Source organism: Melanerpes formicivorus, unplaced genomic scaffold, assembly GCF_026170545.1.
Source record: "Melanerpes formicivorus ecotype bairdi unplaced genomic scaffold, bMelFor1.0.p_v2 SCAF_36, whole genome shotgun sequence".
Taxonomy (NCBI): domain Eukaryota; kingdom Metazoa; phylum Chordata; class Aves; order Piciformes; family Picidae; genus Melanerpes; species Melanerpes formicivorus.
Window position 1 is genome coordinate 7,380,705 of NW_027142388.1, and position 17,998 is coordinate 7,398,702.

The 17,998-nt window shown below is 41.1% G+C and overlaps 1 protein-coding gene across 1 annotated transcript in view; it reads right to left on the bottom strand.

Annotated features, from left to right (window-relative positions):
• Positions 1-17,998, bottom strand: part of TMEM132B (transmembrane protein 132B) — a 263,337-nt gene that overhangs the window by 78,446 nt on the left and 166,893 nt on the right. The window contains exon 4 of the mRNA XM_068157430.1: positions 877-1,063. Within this exon, the coding sequence (XP_068013531.1) occupies positions 877-1,063 (187 nt within the window). The remainder of the gene's footprint in view (positions 1-876; positions 1,064-17,998) is intronic.

Here is a 17,998-nt window from a genome sequence, read left to right on the forward strand (position 1 = left end):
AATAGAAGAAAACCTGCAGAGAGCAACTCAGACAGGAAGGGCAAATGCTCATGAGAAAGTAAATAGAAATTACTAGAGCATATCTGAGGGAACTAGTGCAACATCCAGGTTCTTTGGCTGCTTCTCTAGATTTGTGCCAGAATATCCTCTCCACTGAAATCACTGCTCATGGCTAAGCTTAAAGCCCTAGTACCAGAAAGCCCATCAAGCCCAGACGTAAGACAAAGGTCCCTCCTAGAAAAGGTGCATTTGGTTTTAGAATGAGAAATTTGCATATGTTAAATAAACCCTCAGCTTCAAGCTTTCTGCACACATACTCCTTAAAGCCTGCCTGCAAAATATGGCTGACAGCTACATCTTCAGAAAGTATTTTGTCCTTTCTCAGGAACTCAAACCGGACCTTTTGTTCAATTGACACTTTGCAGCTCACTAGACTTTGTGGCTCTTTGGGGAGGGGCAAAGAAAAAGCAGTCCAGTTGTTTGGTTTAGCAATGAAGTTTCCCACACATGCATGCTAATTTATTTCATTGAAAATGTCCCAACTAATTGCAACATTTACCCTTAGAGCACATGCATGGCAGTCACATTAATACACCAGAAGACAATGGCTCCTAAGGAGCTATTACCATGTACCAGGCCAATAATCCACACACGGTAAAGGATTTTCACAAAAGACTCGAATGGTTTCCAAGGAGCCATTATGGCACATCAGGTAAATAAAATATTATTGAAATGTATTTTTTGCATTTAAATCACTTGCAGCAGGTGCATAGGAAGTGGCACATAATAAAATGCCTCACATTCCCTTGAATACTAACGAGAACCAACAGAAACATTTAGCAAAAAAGAGAAGAAGCAGCAGCAGCAGGTTCTTACCATCGCAAGAGGAACAATTCCCACAAACATAGTTCTGCTGACAAAGATCTCAGAGACCACCAGCTCGCTCAGGGAGTCATCTCGAGGGTATTCCACCTGCCAGGTAATTTGCTGGGCTCCAGCCAGGCTGCTAGCATTGTCAATCTCAAAGTCCATCTGCAGGATCTCGTAAGAGGACATGTTTGCTCTGGAAAAAAAATAAATACGAAAGAAACACAACAAAGTTTCACACCCCATCAGTAGGACATGAATATCAAAATAGTATCATAGTATCAGTCAGGGTTGGAAGGGACCACAAGGATCATCTAGTTCCAACCCCCCTGCCACAGGCAGGAACACCCCACACTAGATCTGGCTGGCCAGAGCCTCATCCAGCCTGGACTTAAACACCTCCAGGAAAGGTGCCCCAACCACCTCCCTGGACAACCCATTCCAGGACTTCACCACTATCATGGGGAAGAACTTCCTCCTCACCTCCAGCCTGAATCTCCCCACCTCCAGCTTCATTCCATTCCCCCTAGTCCTATCACTACCTGAGATCCTGAGAAGTCCCTCCCCAGCCTTCCTGTAGGCCCCTTTCAGATACTGGAAAGCCACAATTTGGTCACTTTGGAGCCTTATCTTCTGCAGACTGAACAGCCCCAACTCCTTCAGTCTGTCCTCATAGGAGAGGTGCTCCAGCCCTCTGATCATCCTCATGGCCCTTCTCTGGACATGTTCCAGCACCTCCATATCCCTCTTGTAATATATTTTGATGTATACAATACGTTTTGATTTCTCTTTTCTATTCACCAGGAAATTTACCATTAAATTCAACGAGCAAACTTGAAGACACTGATAGAAACCTAAATCAAACTACACACCAGGCAACAGCTATAACTTACAGAGAAGGTGACACTTTATTTTTCCAGTTTCCTGAAATGGAGGCATTTCCCCCCATTAAACTCAGGCATTCATTCTCTGTAATCACAATGAACTTCCAGAATAAGCCCCAAACATTGCACAGATGTTGCTGAATTATTTAATATAGCACTATTATAATGTTGTTGCTCCAAATACAGATGCTCAGAAGCAACAGAAGGCTTGGCCATTCCTCGTCCTGTAGCAGAAGCGAGCTCTTGTGGGGGGAAAAAAGGAAAATAAAAATGTCTTTCAAAGCCAAACTTGTCTTTAGCTCAGTGAAAAGTAACCAACCAAACAGATTTGCAGAAATTATACATGAAAAAACTGGGGGAGTGGAGTGTAGATTAACCTTATTTTCAATTTTTCTTGTCAGGGGTTGGGACTTGCAGTTCTATGACAACCTTTATGTATTTCTCATCTGGAAATAAAAGTTTCAAGGTAAAGACATGGATATAAATGCATAGCATTCAGAACTGCATTCAAGAATAGCTTTCATGTCTTTTGTTAACAACACCACTTAGCACTCTCCTCTGGTCCAACACTATGTATATATTAATTATTAATCCTTAGGTTAGAAAGACAGGGCTTATCTTCATGCTACAGAGTGGAAAACAGATACCAAGATTTAACCAACAGCACTCAGCACATCCGCAGCAGGGACAGAAAACAGACCTTTGCTCCTCTAGCACTTTCCCTGCACAAAAGTTAAGGTACTTTACAAGGCAGAATGCAAGTTCCTGCCTCCATTTCTCAGACAGACACCTGCAGTATGGAGACTTAATGCAGCTTACAAAACATGGAGAAGGGATAGAAAGGCAACAAGCCTGACTGCAGACCCAACTCATTAATCATATTCCACTGAAGATACAGCTGATGTTATCAATATTACTGAAGTTTCAGGGCACCTGCTGATAAAAATTGGTTAAAAGATGAATTTGCAGCATATGAAGGATCTCCATAACAACTTGAATGTGCTCTTAATCCAAGAATGAGATAGCTTGCTCCTGACCTAGTGATCTGTCCTGTGCATGCATGCACCCTTCAGTAAGGACCTTCCTCTCCTGTCCCGTGATATCTTTTTTGTGTGCCCTTACCCTAAAGCAGTGACACCAAGAGCAGAGTTCCCAGAAAGTTTTAGCTTATTGCTCAAAAACAAAGAGAGACTTAAAACATCCTTTTCCTCTTCCCAACTGCACAGAGGCAGAATCTGGTTTTGCCATCTGTTTCTGAAGGCACATTGTAAAGGAAAGAAAAAATAAAAATCTGAGCAGGAATTATTGATTTTCTTGTTTTCTTTCTGACAACAAACACCACAAACATATGCTTCAATGCCTAGAGGATAAATATTTTCCATGCTGACAGGAGATAATATCCACCTCCAGCAAAACTACAAGTTATTAAGGCATCTTTTGGGTGGCCAACCAGACAACCAGCCAAAGAGGTTTTTAAGACAAATTTTATTGCACAGTGGTAGGGTAATTAAACCATTTCTGTCAATAGCAGAACCACTGTGGGCACCACACTGGAGGAGGAGGAGGAGGAGGAGGAGGAGGAGGAGTAATAATAATAATAATAATAATAATAATAATAATAATAATAAACAACCAGGTTGGAAGAGTATTCAACTTTATAGTCTGCACCCCACTTCTGGCTGGGTTTTATCTAAATTACATTAAAATAATTTGCTCTCAACACAGAAATAAAATTTAGAGATAAGCTTTAACTGTCAGAGTTGAGCTCTAACTATGGATCTAGGTATTGAGTCTGTTAAGGTGTGTTTAGATCTGCAGTTTAGGTTCAATCTGGTCAAGTCAATAGTTGCCACTCACACGTGGCTTCAAATTCAGAACAAAACTACTGATGGAGGGTTGTGCTTGACTTTCACCACTTATATAAGGTGTCTGCCCTGATAAATCTATTCCATGTGCCCCACTGACTGGCACTTCTTTCACCTCAGTCCATCATGTCTTCAACTATTCCTTTCCCTCTTTTTCTTTTTACACCTCCAAAAAGTAACCACAACAATGGGTTTATTTTTTAAGACAAACTGGCACTCAGATCTTCCTAAGAAAAGCATGTGTGTGGCTTGCATATATAGCAAGCTGAAGTAATTGCCAGGGAGTAAAACGACTCTTGTTCCTGTAAATCTGCAAAGCCCTTCCCTGCATCCTTAGCACGGCTGCATAGCTATAAAAGACATAAGTTACATTTAAAGGCAGACATGGTTATACACTGCTGGATTAGAAATGAGTCTCTGTGCATCTAGACAAGTGCAGCAACTCCCATGCATAAACCCTCCTTAGATCTAACTAATATTAATGCCTGAACTAAAAAGAAAAGCTCATTTCCCAGTTCTGCCAGGATTTTCTAGGTCTTGGTTCCAAAGAGAATCTTTATTGTCACCTGGAAAAACAACAGGGCTTGTCAAACATTTTCTGCTTTGTCTCTGACGCTAATCATGCAGCATGGTGTATTAATAGCAGTTAAAGAAGGACCTAACTCTTTTCATTTGGACTTCTGTTTCGAAAGAGATGGACTTACTGCGTCTAACCATCCATCACTTGTGGAGTTCCTCCACTGGCTATATAGCTACAGCAAGCCAGTATTCAGCTCTTTGGATTCCTTTATTCACCAGCAAGTTTCCAGTTGCCTTCAGAACATCAGGTCAGTGGATTTTCCCTAAAATTATGGTCTCCTTTTTTTCCTCTTTAGGACAAAATTTCAGCCTCCAAGTAATGCCAGATGTTCCTGTATATGGGGGACAGAGTACTCCAGGGACTAATCCTCCCTCTTTGTTCAAAGACTCTTCCCAATTTACAACTATAATGAACCACTGATAAAACCCAATTTATCTCTTGCACAAACTAATGCCTTCCTACTGGCTGCTGCATCTCTTATCCTACAGGAGCTCTTCCCCTAGCAGGAGGATTGGTACTATATTCATAATTCTTGCAATTTATTAACCATCCTCTATAGCATCATGTGGGAGACCGCTGTCTTTTTCCACTGAAATGGATGGAGGTTGCTAAAGCAAAACCAGAGATAAATTAAACCATAATCAAGACCTTAAAGGTTAGCATTTACTTATGTCAGCTCCGTTGGCTGATAAATCCACATCACAGCACCTGTAGATAAATTTCCCTCCTGGCCATGCAGCATTACTCTACAGCCCTTTGTAAAAGCAGCCATTCCACCCTGCCATGGCAAATCTTCAGCTTCCTGTCTGATTTGTAGCTGGTGGCCACTACGTTGGTCTTTGTCGTGACTGTCGATCTGCAGCTGCCTGGTAAAGACAAACCGTTACCAGTGGGAAAATCCACTAGCAGAGAAGACAACGACTGTAACTCATGCTGTTATCAGCCATTAAATCCTCCTAAACCAAACTTTACCCTATAAAGATTTTTCAGCGTTTTCTTGAGACTTCTTCCATTTTTCTCTTAAATAGGTTTGCGCTATTGGGAAGAGGCTGATGGAATCTAAGGACTATAAATCTCCTTTTCATATCTTTCTTCTCTTTTTAGCTGAGTATTTCTATTGTCCACTGAAGTCTTTTCCTGGTTTAGAAGGATTTTGCCAAATCCTAGTTTAGAGGAGCAATAAAAAAAAAAAAATAAAAAATAAAATAAAAAGTCAAAATTACTTTTATAAAAAAAGATTATTTCCTGCAAGCACAAGGAAAAGACCTTATAATTTTAGGCAGCTGGCATGCTTGCTAATAAGTCCATTTCTATGGAAATGAGTTCATAACTATTAATTTTGCCTGCTCCTGATCTATTCTTGATGAGCCTTTCAAATTTAGAAAAGCGCTTCATGATTCTCTCAATTTGGTAATTACTAACTCCCTTTGATGAATCCAGCCCAGTGTTTCAGACATGAGACATTCATTACACATTTTTCTTTCTGGGGAGAGGAGAAAAAGAAACCATGGGTTTGGATTTATTTCCTCTTGCAAACTTCACTAAGTTGGCCCCTTCTTCAAATTGCCATTTATAATCCTATCTGTGTGCTTTCACAACACTGCCTCTTCTAGGGGCTACAAGAACCTCAAACCCTTGAGATTTCTGCATGATTTCCTGTTGGCTAGCCTCATCAATACCTAATGCATTCAAACCAGGTCCCCAACAGCTCAGACAAGCTTTGTAACACAGCCTTCATTCTGCACCCTGCAGTTAGTGGGCATGGTTGTGATCCCAACTCGCAACAGAAGAGAGCAGAATTTTATCATAGACTGGTAAGTCCATGCCAAATAAAGCAAACTCTAGCTCCAACTAAGCAGTTGGACCTAATCAGAACAGAAAAATATTGCTTAAGTTCCAGAACTGTCCTGCCAGGGACACATCCAGATGGGAGCTGAATGTATGCAGAGCCCAACTCCCCTGCTTTGCCTGCCAAGCTGAACCCAAAGGATTTCCTCAGGAGGTACACTAGGCCATAGAGCACTGAGCACACAGCCCAGAGGCAGAGCTTCTCCTCAGTTAAAAACACTCTCCCAGTGGAGCTAATCACAGGCTGCACAAACCACTAGAAAAATAAGTCCTAGGTTTCAAGTGCTCCTAAGCACCTTAGAGAACTCTTGCATTACTGCATTCAGATGCTTTGTAACTATTCACACCATTTTTGGAGGGCTATCCATCACATTACCTTGTGACATAGAGTCTGGTTGGTTTTATTCCTAAATCTGATAGTGCATGCAAACAGAAGGAAAAATGTAGATACATCAAATTTGAATCTAAAAACAATGTACAGGAAAGATGGGGAGGGACTTTTTTCAAGGGCATGTAATGAGGGGGCAAGGGGTAATGATGTTAATCTGAAAGAGGGTAGATTTAGATTAGAAGACATTACATCAAATTAAGTTATATTAGTTTAGAAAGAAATTCTTTACTGATGGTGAGGCACTGGAACAGGCTGCCCAGAGCAGTTATGAATGTCCCATCCCTGGATGCATTCAAGGCCAGGTTGGATGGGGCTTTGCATAGCCTGGTCTAGTAGAAGGTGTCGCTGCCCATGGCAGTGGGGTTGAACTTGATGGGTTTTAAAGTTCCCTTCCAATTCCAACCATTCTGTGGTTCTGTGATTTATAACCTTATGAACTATTTATAGAGAGCTGCATAGGCTTTTTTCACAAGATAATAGATTACTGTGAAGGTCCACCAGGGCTCTAACGTTAGAGGCCTTGGTAAAGTACTTCAAAATTACCTAACACTGAAATAATACTAAGTTTAATTCATTCCTAATTTGTTATCTAAGTCAAACATGGAATTATTGAATTAAGTGCAGGAATGACACCCAGTGATTGGTGCTATGATGGCAGTGACTGTCTAAATAGTGCTGAGTTACGGTAAATACACAAATGTCTATCATTAGCTATTTGAAAGCTTTACACTGCTAACCAAACTGAAGAGCCTGCCCTATGTGTTTTAGAGATAATTAAATATGCAGAATGCCACAGTGCATTCAGCTGGGTGTGCCACAGTGCATTCAGTTGGGTGTGCCACAGCTATATGGAGGGCTGGCTGGCTCCCACTGCCAGTTCAGTGACAATTTAGTTGATAAAAGTCAGACCCTTCTATTAGTGCAGTTGGCTATTACAGGAAATCATGAATTTCATTCATTCATAAACCAATGTTTTCAGTAAATGGCAATCTGCTTATGAGGCCCACAGCAGTGTAAACAAAACTCTAAAGTATGGAGCTGACACTAGGTAACTGGAAACAATAAAATGTCTGCTATCACCTTGCTTGAGAGTCTTTTCAAGGTTAATAATGGTCAGTTCCTACTCTCTCTGACAAATTGTGACCAAATTCAATGAGAACAGGATTTCATAAGCAAGGTACATTAGTTTATAAAGTATTTCAGTAATACAGGTCTCACTTCTTTGATCTCAAGAGGATTAATTTTATAAGTGCAGTTTACTGAAGAGCAAACACTTGAAAGAGAAGGCTTTTCAACAGCTGGTTGGAAATGCTCAAGACCCTAATTTCCTACTGAAGCCAAACGAAGCATCAGACAGCCAGGACCTCTTGGGAAACAGATCCAGATTAAAGGTCTTGACCTTCTTTCCCTAAGGAAATTAAGATCCCAGCAGGCAAGATGAAGGAAATGAGAGCATATATCTACTAACAGAGTAGCATCCAGGTTCTGAATTATGACGATTTGCATACTACAGCCCTTACACCTTGTTTAGTGTCACTTTCCTGAACACAGGCACTGGGTAACAGGAACTGGCAGAGGCTAGCAGCTTTAAAACTAGGACGTCTTCTAGGAGCTACATCCTTCACAACAGATCCAATTTAGTGGGGTGAAACAGCTACCTGATGTCTCCTGTAGGAAGTTTGACTTGATAATGGGTGTTAAAACCTCACTCTTTTTCTCCCAGTATGTATAATTTTCATTAGGCTATAAGGACACAAAGCTCTATACAAGCTTGGGAGCAGCCTACTCACAGTGTTCTCCCAGGGGTAGTTTGTGCAAAAGGGGCCTCACCCTGAGGAGCACTGAAGACAGCTCTGGCTAGAGCCCTGCATAAATCAGTGCAGGTATTCCTGTCAAGAGCTGCAGTGTGAATGGACATCCCTAGAAGCTGAAACAAATTACCTGCACATCCTCAGTACTTCTGTAAGCTTTTGCATCAGAATGAGAACATTCAGATGACACAGTGCCACTGCCCCTAAGAGCATAGGTCCCAGTGATTTTTCTTCTGATGAAGGAAATTGGACTGTTGGAGGTACAAGACAGAAATAAAGGTTTGAGAAAAAGCCCTGCTTGGTCTTCTTCCATGCCACAGCACAGTGGTGCAAGGTAGAATCATACATCATCAGATCCAACCATTGACCTAGCAGAACCATGGCCATTAAACCACATCCCAAAGTGCCATGTCTACATGTTTTTTAATACCTCCAGGGACAGTGATTCCATCACCTTCCTGGGCAGCCTGTTTCAATGCCTGACACTTCTTTCAGCAAAGAAATTTTTCCTAACATCCAATGTCACAAACACTGAACAAGAGACCAGGATGGATGGCAGGTTGCAAGTGAATCTGTAGGGATGGAAAAAGTTTGCCTCTTCACATTGCATTTCAGAATCACAATTTGCAATTTGCTCTGTTGTCTAAGAGAGAACTTGCTCTGCTGTCCAGTTTATTTTATACCAACTACAGGATTTTCTCAAAACACTTCTTAGTGTCTGATCTTGTTTTTCTTTCACTGCTGTAATAGTTCATGCTCTTCACAGATGCATGGGCAATGCAAATGGCTACAGAGGATAAAACCAAGCTGCTAAATCTGTTAAGAATAGATGGATTGACACAGCATTTTTTAATAATCCAATAAAAGCCAACAAGAAAATATTTTTTCTTCAAAGCACATCACCAAGACCAGATATTATTCATGTTATTTTGCTTAGCCAACATTTTCCCACAACTGAAAACAATAAATCTAGATAATGAGCAAACCTTTTAAGCTCTTCAGCTTCTCCCACTGCCAATTCACAACGGTGCTGCTCACTAACAACTTGCAATAACTTCCACTTTATTTGATTTTATCAACATCATCATGACAACCCTGGAGACAAGTGAGACAATTGCTTCAATTATTTTTATTTGCTTCCACCCTTGTGACACTGTACAGAAATTCTTCTGGTAAAAGAAGCCTTAGATGCTATTTTAGTTAGCCTATAACAAAACAGGACTTTTCGGACCAAATTCAGTATGGGAGTAATTGATGTGCTCCACTGGTAACGCGTACTGCTGGGCACTGGGACTCCATTTCTTCCTTTGTCGTGACGCTCCCCTTTTGAAATAACATATAATCTTTGGGGGTTTAAAAAAGCATTTTGATTGCACCAGAATCTTTTTTTCTGACTCCTATTTAGAACCTTTTTATTGCTGTGCTGTGTATTTCTTAAAATAAAGCTTCTTTACCGGGAGAAAGCATCTTGCTGGGGAATAGAACAAACATCCTGCAAGAAATTTGGGCCAGGCTTTAGCCGATGTTGGATGCAAATATAGAGGGAGCTATTGTTGTTTAAAAAATAAGAATGATTTAATGATGAAAGATACATGCTGAATGCTAGCCAGTTAATAAGTACCAGCAGCCCAAATGGTGCTTATAATTTTTCTTTAACTATTCAGAAATTCTTACGTATTTATATACCATAATCACATGGAGTATTTTCAACAACGCTGTGCAAGCAGCTGAAATAGATTATAAGGCAGAGATGGATTTTTAAAGAACCAACAATTGAAAAGTCAAGATAATAAAGTGATATAAGAACTCTTTTGTAAAGCAGGCACTTACATACAAAGGCCTTCCCTCCACAGACTCTCAAAAGAGCTTTAAAAGAACAAGAATATAATTCTGGGAAGCGCTTCTTTACCAAGTCAGGTGCTTCATCTGAATAACCCAAGCCAAGCTGCACGCAAAGTCAGGGCAGCAAACATTTCACTTGACCTCAAGGAAACCTGAGTGGACCATCAGGGGCATCCAGAGACTCAATGGTGAAAATAGGGAATGTACCCTAAAAGTTACCTGATGGAAATCCTTGGTGACACACTGTCATGCCATGGGACCGCCTCAGAGTGCATCTGTAATGCCACCACACAGCAGCCAAATAAACAGGCTTCCTACAGGTAATTAAGCAGAAGAAAAAGGCCACCCTTCAATACAGCTCCTCCACTAGGTTATTGGCTACCAGCTCAGCACAGCTGGAGATGCTTCACTCAGAGTCTTGCCACTCTCCCCAGCCAGCTGTGAAATGAAGGACACTGGGAGTGACTCTATGTGATAGGTTCTGAATTAATACTGCTATGTAAGGCTCTTGAATCTTATATTTACAAATGTGTGTGCAGCTTCCTTATCTTCCTACAAAGAGAGTAAGGCTTGGGTAAGTCACCTGGATCACCCTAACAGCTCAAACCACATTTCCAAAAATGCATTTCCTTTGCATTTTGAACACCTCATGATTTGTATATGCCTGACATTAGCATTAATGATCAGACCCTTTTTGTATGCCCCAAGTGTATACAAAAGCAAAGCAAAGCAACACAAAACACGACTAGAGGAAGGAGAAGGTTACTAGCGATCCAGTTGCTGTTTTGATTTCAGAATTACAATTGAGGCTGATAGCAGGATCTCCTTGGGGAGAAAAAATCAACCAGAGGGGATCTAAAGATGCAAACTCCCCACACACTGAATTTATGAATGAAAGGGGAGACAAGCTGCAGACTGTGATGCGAATATACCAAATGTGCTGGAGGATACAGGACGACAGTGACAAATGGTGCTCTCCTCTTGAGGATTTTAAAGCCTAATTCAACACCTTTGGAACTTAATCCTTTGCTTAATGGGCAGACAGTGTAAACAAGTAAATAACAAAATGGCAAGTAGCTAACAAGGACAATGGGAAATTTTACAAGTCTGCTTTTCTTCTTTCCAAAGCTTGCCAAGAATGCACAGAACTCATGAGTCTGCTGCAGAAGCTACTGTAATACCACCTGCATGGAACAATTAAAGAACAACTCAAAAGAGGAACATGGGCAAGAATTATTTTCTTCCTCCTACATTCTCTTCAAATTTAAACAAGATTAAGCATCTAATGAATTAGACCTAGCTTTCCTTGATCCTAATGTACTCTTAGATGGAGAGATAATGTGCAGGGTGTGGCTAATTCACACTTCTGCTAAGAAATAAATGGCCATGACAACATCCTCAGAGAAGGTAAGGCAGGGACCAGTGTAGCCCATGGACATTAACATAAATGGGACCTCCTCTCCCCCCAGTTCCCCAAGAGACACATGGTGTGCATAGAATTGTTTTGTTTTATGGGATGATAATTATGCTTTTAAAAAGAGTGAAGCTTTTCCTCTCACTGTTGATATTCGCTGAAAAGACAGTAAAAACATGAAAGTGAAAGTGGCACATAAACATCAGTTTCCCACATTTTAATTAATAAACAAGATTAATTCATCCAGCTGAGCAAACACAGGGTGGATCAGGGTCTGCATTCAGTGTATGAACAGAAAGAGCCATCTGCAGTAATTCTGTGTACCTCCAACCCTTTGCTAGTTGAGATCAGCTGAAATTTCTGATCTTCACAACCAAACTCAAAGCAAGAGAGAAATAAGCAATTATAATGTAAGTCACTCCATTAAGGGCCTATTTTTGTCCCAAAAATTACTCCAAATTTGCCTAGACTTGCAAAGACAACTCAAAATAAAAATGCACACACAAAAGCAGAGGAGCAGATTTAATAATTCTCTTTTTAAAAATCATTACACAATCACTTTCAAATGGCATGAAAGTAAGGTCAACACAAGGGTCACCAGATGAAGTCTCTACATCACCTTTTTGAAGGGTAAAAACTACTTTGTCACACTTCTAAGACAATGATTTCCCAATGTGATGAATTCAAATGTAGTGACAGCTAATGGGGGGCTGCTGGAATATTGCTCAGAGCTAAGGTCATATCATGAATAAACGAGTTCAGGCACAAGTGAGTAATGTAAGTGAGGTTAATCCATTTATGCTCTGCAAAGGAATAATTAGAAATGGAAAGGGGGAAAATGGTGTTTCATCCCACCTTCCCCACTCCCCTGTTCATAGAAAATGTCCCTCACATTACAACTTTCTTCAGTAGTAAAGGTTTTAACAGCCTGTGGATGGAGTGGGGCAGTGTCAAAGCTGAGCTGCTCACTAGTATGAGGCAGGCTTGACACCTGCAGTACTGGGAAGAAGAATCACCCCTAAGGACATCACACTGAGGACAATATATGACCTGAACAGAGCAGTAACAGAAGTACTGCTGCCGTGGATGGGATGTTACACTGACTCCCTTATTACCCACTGCAATAATCTCATCATTTGAGGATCATTCTGCATTTTCCTTGCTACAATTAAAAGTGTTACCTAAGCAAAAGTACCAGCTGTCATGAAGAACAAAGAGTCAGATTCAGCAGTGAGGCATGGCTGAGAGAGTTGGGCTTGTACAGCCTGGAGAAGAGAAGGCTCTGGGGAGAGCTTATAGTGGCCTTTCAGTACGTACAGGGGCCTGTCAGCAAGATGGGGAGGGACTTTTTAATAGGGCCTGCTGTGACAGGACAAAGGATGATGGTTTTGAATTAAAAGTGGGGAGACTTAAATTAAATGTAAGGGGAAAAAATATTTTCACAATGAAGATGATGAAACACTGACCCATGCTCTCCAGACAGGTTCTAGACGTCCCATCCCAGGAAACAGTCCAGGTCAGGTTGGACTTAGCACTGAACAACCTGATCTAGTTGAAGATGTCCCTCCTGAGGGAGTTTGGATTAGATAACCTTTAAAGCTCTTTTCCAGCCCAAACTAATCTATGATTCCATGATTTCCAGAAAAAGAAGGCAGGTTTCTGCAACCACTGTGTATCACACTAAGCTACACAAACTATCCCTAACAGCACAATTTACAAAATCATCCTCCTTAAATGCCTTTCCTTCCTGAAACTTTTCAGGATTTCATAATCCCTTTCCTCCTCCTGCTGCCCTCCCAACTCTCTTCCTCCCTGTACAAGAATATGCTCAACCCTGGAAAATTGTTAAGCTGAAATCCTTAGATTTTGTCTAGTCCTGGCATTCTTTGAGGCAGCTGTATTTACACCCATCGATGCTGGGTAGTCATGCTGGAAGCAATTAGCTTTCAAGCTTTTTCAATATCCCCTTTCAAAAACTTTGAGATCTCTCATTGCTATTGATTTAGATGTAGAGAAGCATAGAGAGGGGAAGGAGGGGGGAAAAAATGAGTTCATCCATATGCTGAGCTGCTTTAGTCTGATTCAAATGCAGCAACTTCAGCTCTCCACCACCCAACTAATGCCTCCACAGACAGATTCAAAGCCCATCGGTGAAAATGCTCAAAGGCCTTGAAAACCATCACCACAACACTCAAAGCCAGCAGCTTCCAATGCTTCTGGGTCCAGGAAAGGTTCAAGCAGGCAGCAGCCATCTCTCATGTAGATCGACAGGTTGTGTTTGAGCACGTCTGCTGAGTTTAAAAACACTTTCAAGTCTGTCATTTATATTTTTCTAAGGGAAAATCTGTCACTGTTGGACTATTTAAAAGAAGAAGGGGGGGGAAAAAGAGAAATGGAAAGAAAACCATGGTATAAGACAGTAGCTAAATGTATACTGATTGCAGTAATTGCACCCATTCCTCTGTTGGAAAGTCTTGTATTGTATTTCTAATATGCGCTGATAAGTGCATTCACAACATGATTAACTGCCTCCAGACAAGAATGGCTATTATGTTTAACAGACTGATTAGCAAGTGACAGAGCTGCAAACTGTACTCCTAGTAAATTGGCTGCTTTTAAATTACAGCAGCTTTTTTATGGTGCCATTTTTAAGATGCAATGGTTTGTTACACATATGCAACGTAATTCCTATCTGACAATAAGTAATAGAGGATACTGAGCTTTTAGCTGTAATCTTCAGATCTTAATTAAAGCATTGCTCATTTGCTTTTTAATTACAGAAAAATCTGCACCATACATGGTATTCATTAGGCAACATCCTGTCTTCGGTACTAGTCTCTCAAAAAAACAATCCTTAAACACAGGGACAATGACTACTCCACCTCTTTCAGGAGTTCTAATGTAAGCCACCGTTTTTGCTGGTTTGTAAGCACTCAACTAAGAGAGGATTTATTGTAGTCTTAGATGAGATTTATTGTATTGTTAGGATTTATCCTGTATCATATTGTATTCTTTCCAACATTTGATTAATGCCACTTCTTGCCACTATGCACACCCTTCCCACAGACTTTCACAGAAATCCCAGTGACCTCCAAGAAGGCAAAGGGAGCAGTGTCAGGTCTGTGCCACCAACAGCCCTTCTCTTCTCCTGGAACAGAAACCACAGCAGAGATCTGAAACCTGACCTCAGTCCAGACCTGTCATGGCATAAGGCATGCCCCTGCTACAGCCAGGACAGTTCACACCATTAGTGAAATGAGCTTCTCTTTAATTCCCTGTATTTTATAACAAATGGTAGGATTTAGGCACCTGGATCCTTGTGGTGCTTCTGCAAATACTGCCTGTGTGTTTCTGGCTCTTATTTTTATCACTGTAACATATGAGAGCACCAGTCTTGGATTTGGGCCCTCTGTGTATTTCATCCAAACACAACTATAAAAGACAGCTCTGACCCAGGAGCTTGCAATCCACAAAACAGAAACAGTAAAGAGATGTTAACAATCTGTACCAATTTAAATTCATACAGAAAGCACAAACCCTTTAAGTACAAATTTATCTTGAGACTTTCAAGCTCAATGACATCATGTGCTTCAGCTTATTTATAACATAAAGCTTAGTATAACTTGTAAGGAGATAGAATAAATCAATTTGCTCTATCACAAAACTTCATCAGATACAATACAGATGGCTCAGCTACCATGGTTAAAAATAACCTACACATTTTAAAATCAGCTCAAGGCATTTATCAAACTAGGAAACTGGTGGAGGAGGATGTTGTCTGTCTTGTATACATTAGTAAGATCATTCACCCAGAGTCTGGGGCTTTTATTAATCTTATCCAACGTGTTTATAATTTTATTCTGGACAGTCAGCTGAACTGAGGGAATTCAGTTTCCCAAATAATTTACCTTTGCTAAATAGTCAGAGAGAACAACTTCATGTTGTTTATTGAAAGTAAATAGGAAAGGACAGGGAGTGGTGGTGGAAAAATCATCTAAAGGGCAACCTGATTGTAGAACAGAACATAAAACCTTGGCTACTAAACCACTGTAAAGCAAAATTGGTGTCTTGGCTGAGCAGCCCAATATTTCACACTGTATATAAAAGGATGGTGGGAAATAACAGACCCCAAGAGGTAAGTCCTATAGCAAATTAATTATTAGGGAGATGGCACTACAGGGATGGTCCTATAGATTCTGGCAGCCTCCTGCACAGTCCTTAGCCAGTCAGCTTGTGCTTCCCAGCTAATCTGGACCAGGCAGGGAGACGGAGTGCAAAACATCTCACAACCCTGCAAATAATATCACTTGAAGAATGAAATTCATTTGTTTCTCAGCTTTCATCGCTCTTGTTCTCACATTCCACCCACAGAGGGAAAATTAGGTGTTGAAGTTTTCTCAGGATTTATCTACTAAAGGATTTACTGCAAGATTTTTGAAGGAGCTCAATCCAGTTCTTCCCACTGGAGGAGAAGCCACAATGCCCCACTGTCTCTGGACAGAGGGGGCATAAAGCCAGCATGAACGGCTCAGGATGTGTATGCTTAAAGAGGGAGGATCATTCTCTATGCTGGAAGGAAATTCCACTTCCTGTGTAACCCCTACAAAATGAGGAGGGAGAGCTCATGCTGTGACCACTTTTTTATTATTTTTTTTCAACCAGGTGTAATAAGCTCCTGGGTCAGCCAGAGCTTTGACATCCACTGCCTACAATTTTTCTTCATAATGAGTTCCCTAAAGAAGACCAAAAGCCTTTGTAACTCAAATAAAGCCAGATCTCATCACAATAAACCTCAAATATATAACTTTTTAAACAGGGAAAACTCAAAGCAACTGGATCAAACGGGAAAGAAATAAAAAAGACTTGTACCAAGGTCTCCCCATAGATCATGGTGTCAATGTAGGCAGGTCCTCCATACTTGGTTCCAGCTAACCTGGAGGCTGAGGTGCAGAAAACCCTGCCCCATTTGTGGTGGTCCCTAGGCAGAACTCTCCACACCCTCCCATAGCTGGCTGCCTGCTCCTGTTCCCTTGAGCATCTCTGCACCAGCCACCAGCTCCATGCTATGGGCCCTCAGCCCTGCCATATCTTCCCTTCCCTGGGAGGTTTTTTGCAGAGCATGCTCAAGTCACGCTGCCAGCTCTCTGGCCTGAGATCCCCTTATTGGATCGTTATGCCAGCCTCCCAGTTCAGCATCCTTGTGCAACCTCTTGGGGTCAGAACACTGACCAAAGAAAGATCTACAAGTTATTTGACCGAGAAGTATCTAGGACATTACTCTCCAGAGTAAATGTTCAATGTACAGGGCAGGACCAAGCAGGACGTTCAGCTCTCTGAAGTCCATGTGTGCTTTGCAGCTGCTTTCAGTGGGCAGAAGATCTATGTGCATCTAAACCTATTCCCTTTTCCCGAGGAGTGGCCATAAACTTTTTTTTCCAAAGCAATTATCAAAACATAATAAATCCTGGCTTGACTCTCAAGTTCAAAGTTTATTTCTGTTTTTTAAAAATAAATTTAAGATAAATGAGATACCATTAGAGTCTATTAGAGACACACTTTAGACTTATTGCTTATTAAAATATATATTAGCTCTTCCCTCCTGCTTCAATTTATCAGCTGCACCGTGCCCATATTTTGTTTTCAAGAGGATTACAACAGCACATCTAATTACATGAATGCTTCTGCAGGTTATAATTGAAAATGAGATCAGTTGATAAACTGCTTTGATAAGGATTCAAACGTGTACTAGGAGAAGGTGGTGACATCTATTCCTTCTGGCTCTGCTCCTTTGCAGAGGCCTTAGAAACACAGAAATTGTTTCTCTTCTGCTATTGCTAATTTAAACTTCACCTCTGTTCCCAGGATACCCACTGTTCTTTGCCACATCTCTCTTCATGTTGCTTCCCTGGCCTCTCACCTAGCTCCCTTTCTCTTTTTGTTGCCATTTGGCAGCTCTGTGATGCCAACCCTGTCTTGTCATTCTCGCTCTGCTTGAGCAGCACCAAGTCCCCTTTGCCACCTCCTAAAATCTCATTTATAGTCACAATTACCAAACTGCAGTTTTGTGAAGCACTCTGTGACCACCACTCAGAATGCAGAGGATCCTGATCACAGAAGGAAACACCACCAAGAAGCTAAGTAGGGGAAAGTATCAAAAGTAATACTTGATGTTGTATCAGAATTCAGGGTAATCTTTATCAGCTTGCTTTCAGAGACAGCAGCTAACATAAGTGCTGTGCTGGCTGCCATATCTTCAGCAGAACTATGATTAGTGCTGATAACATGGACAACTAGAACATGTTGGAACGTGTCCAGAGAAGCACCACGAGGATGATCAGAGGTCTGGAGCACCTCTCCTATGAGGACAGGCTGAGAAAGTTGGGATTGTTCAGTTTGGAGAAGAGAAGGCTCTGAAGAGACCTTACTGTGACCTTCCAGTATCTGAAAGGGGCCTACAAGAAAGCTGGTGAGAGACTTTTTAGACAGTTGGGTAGTG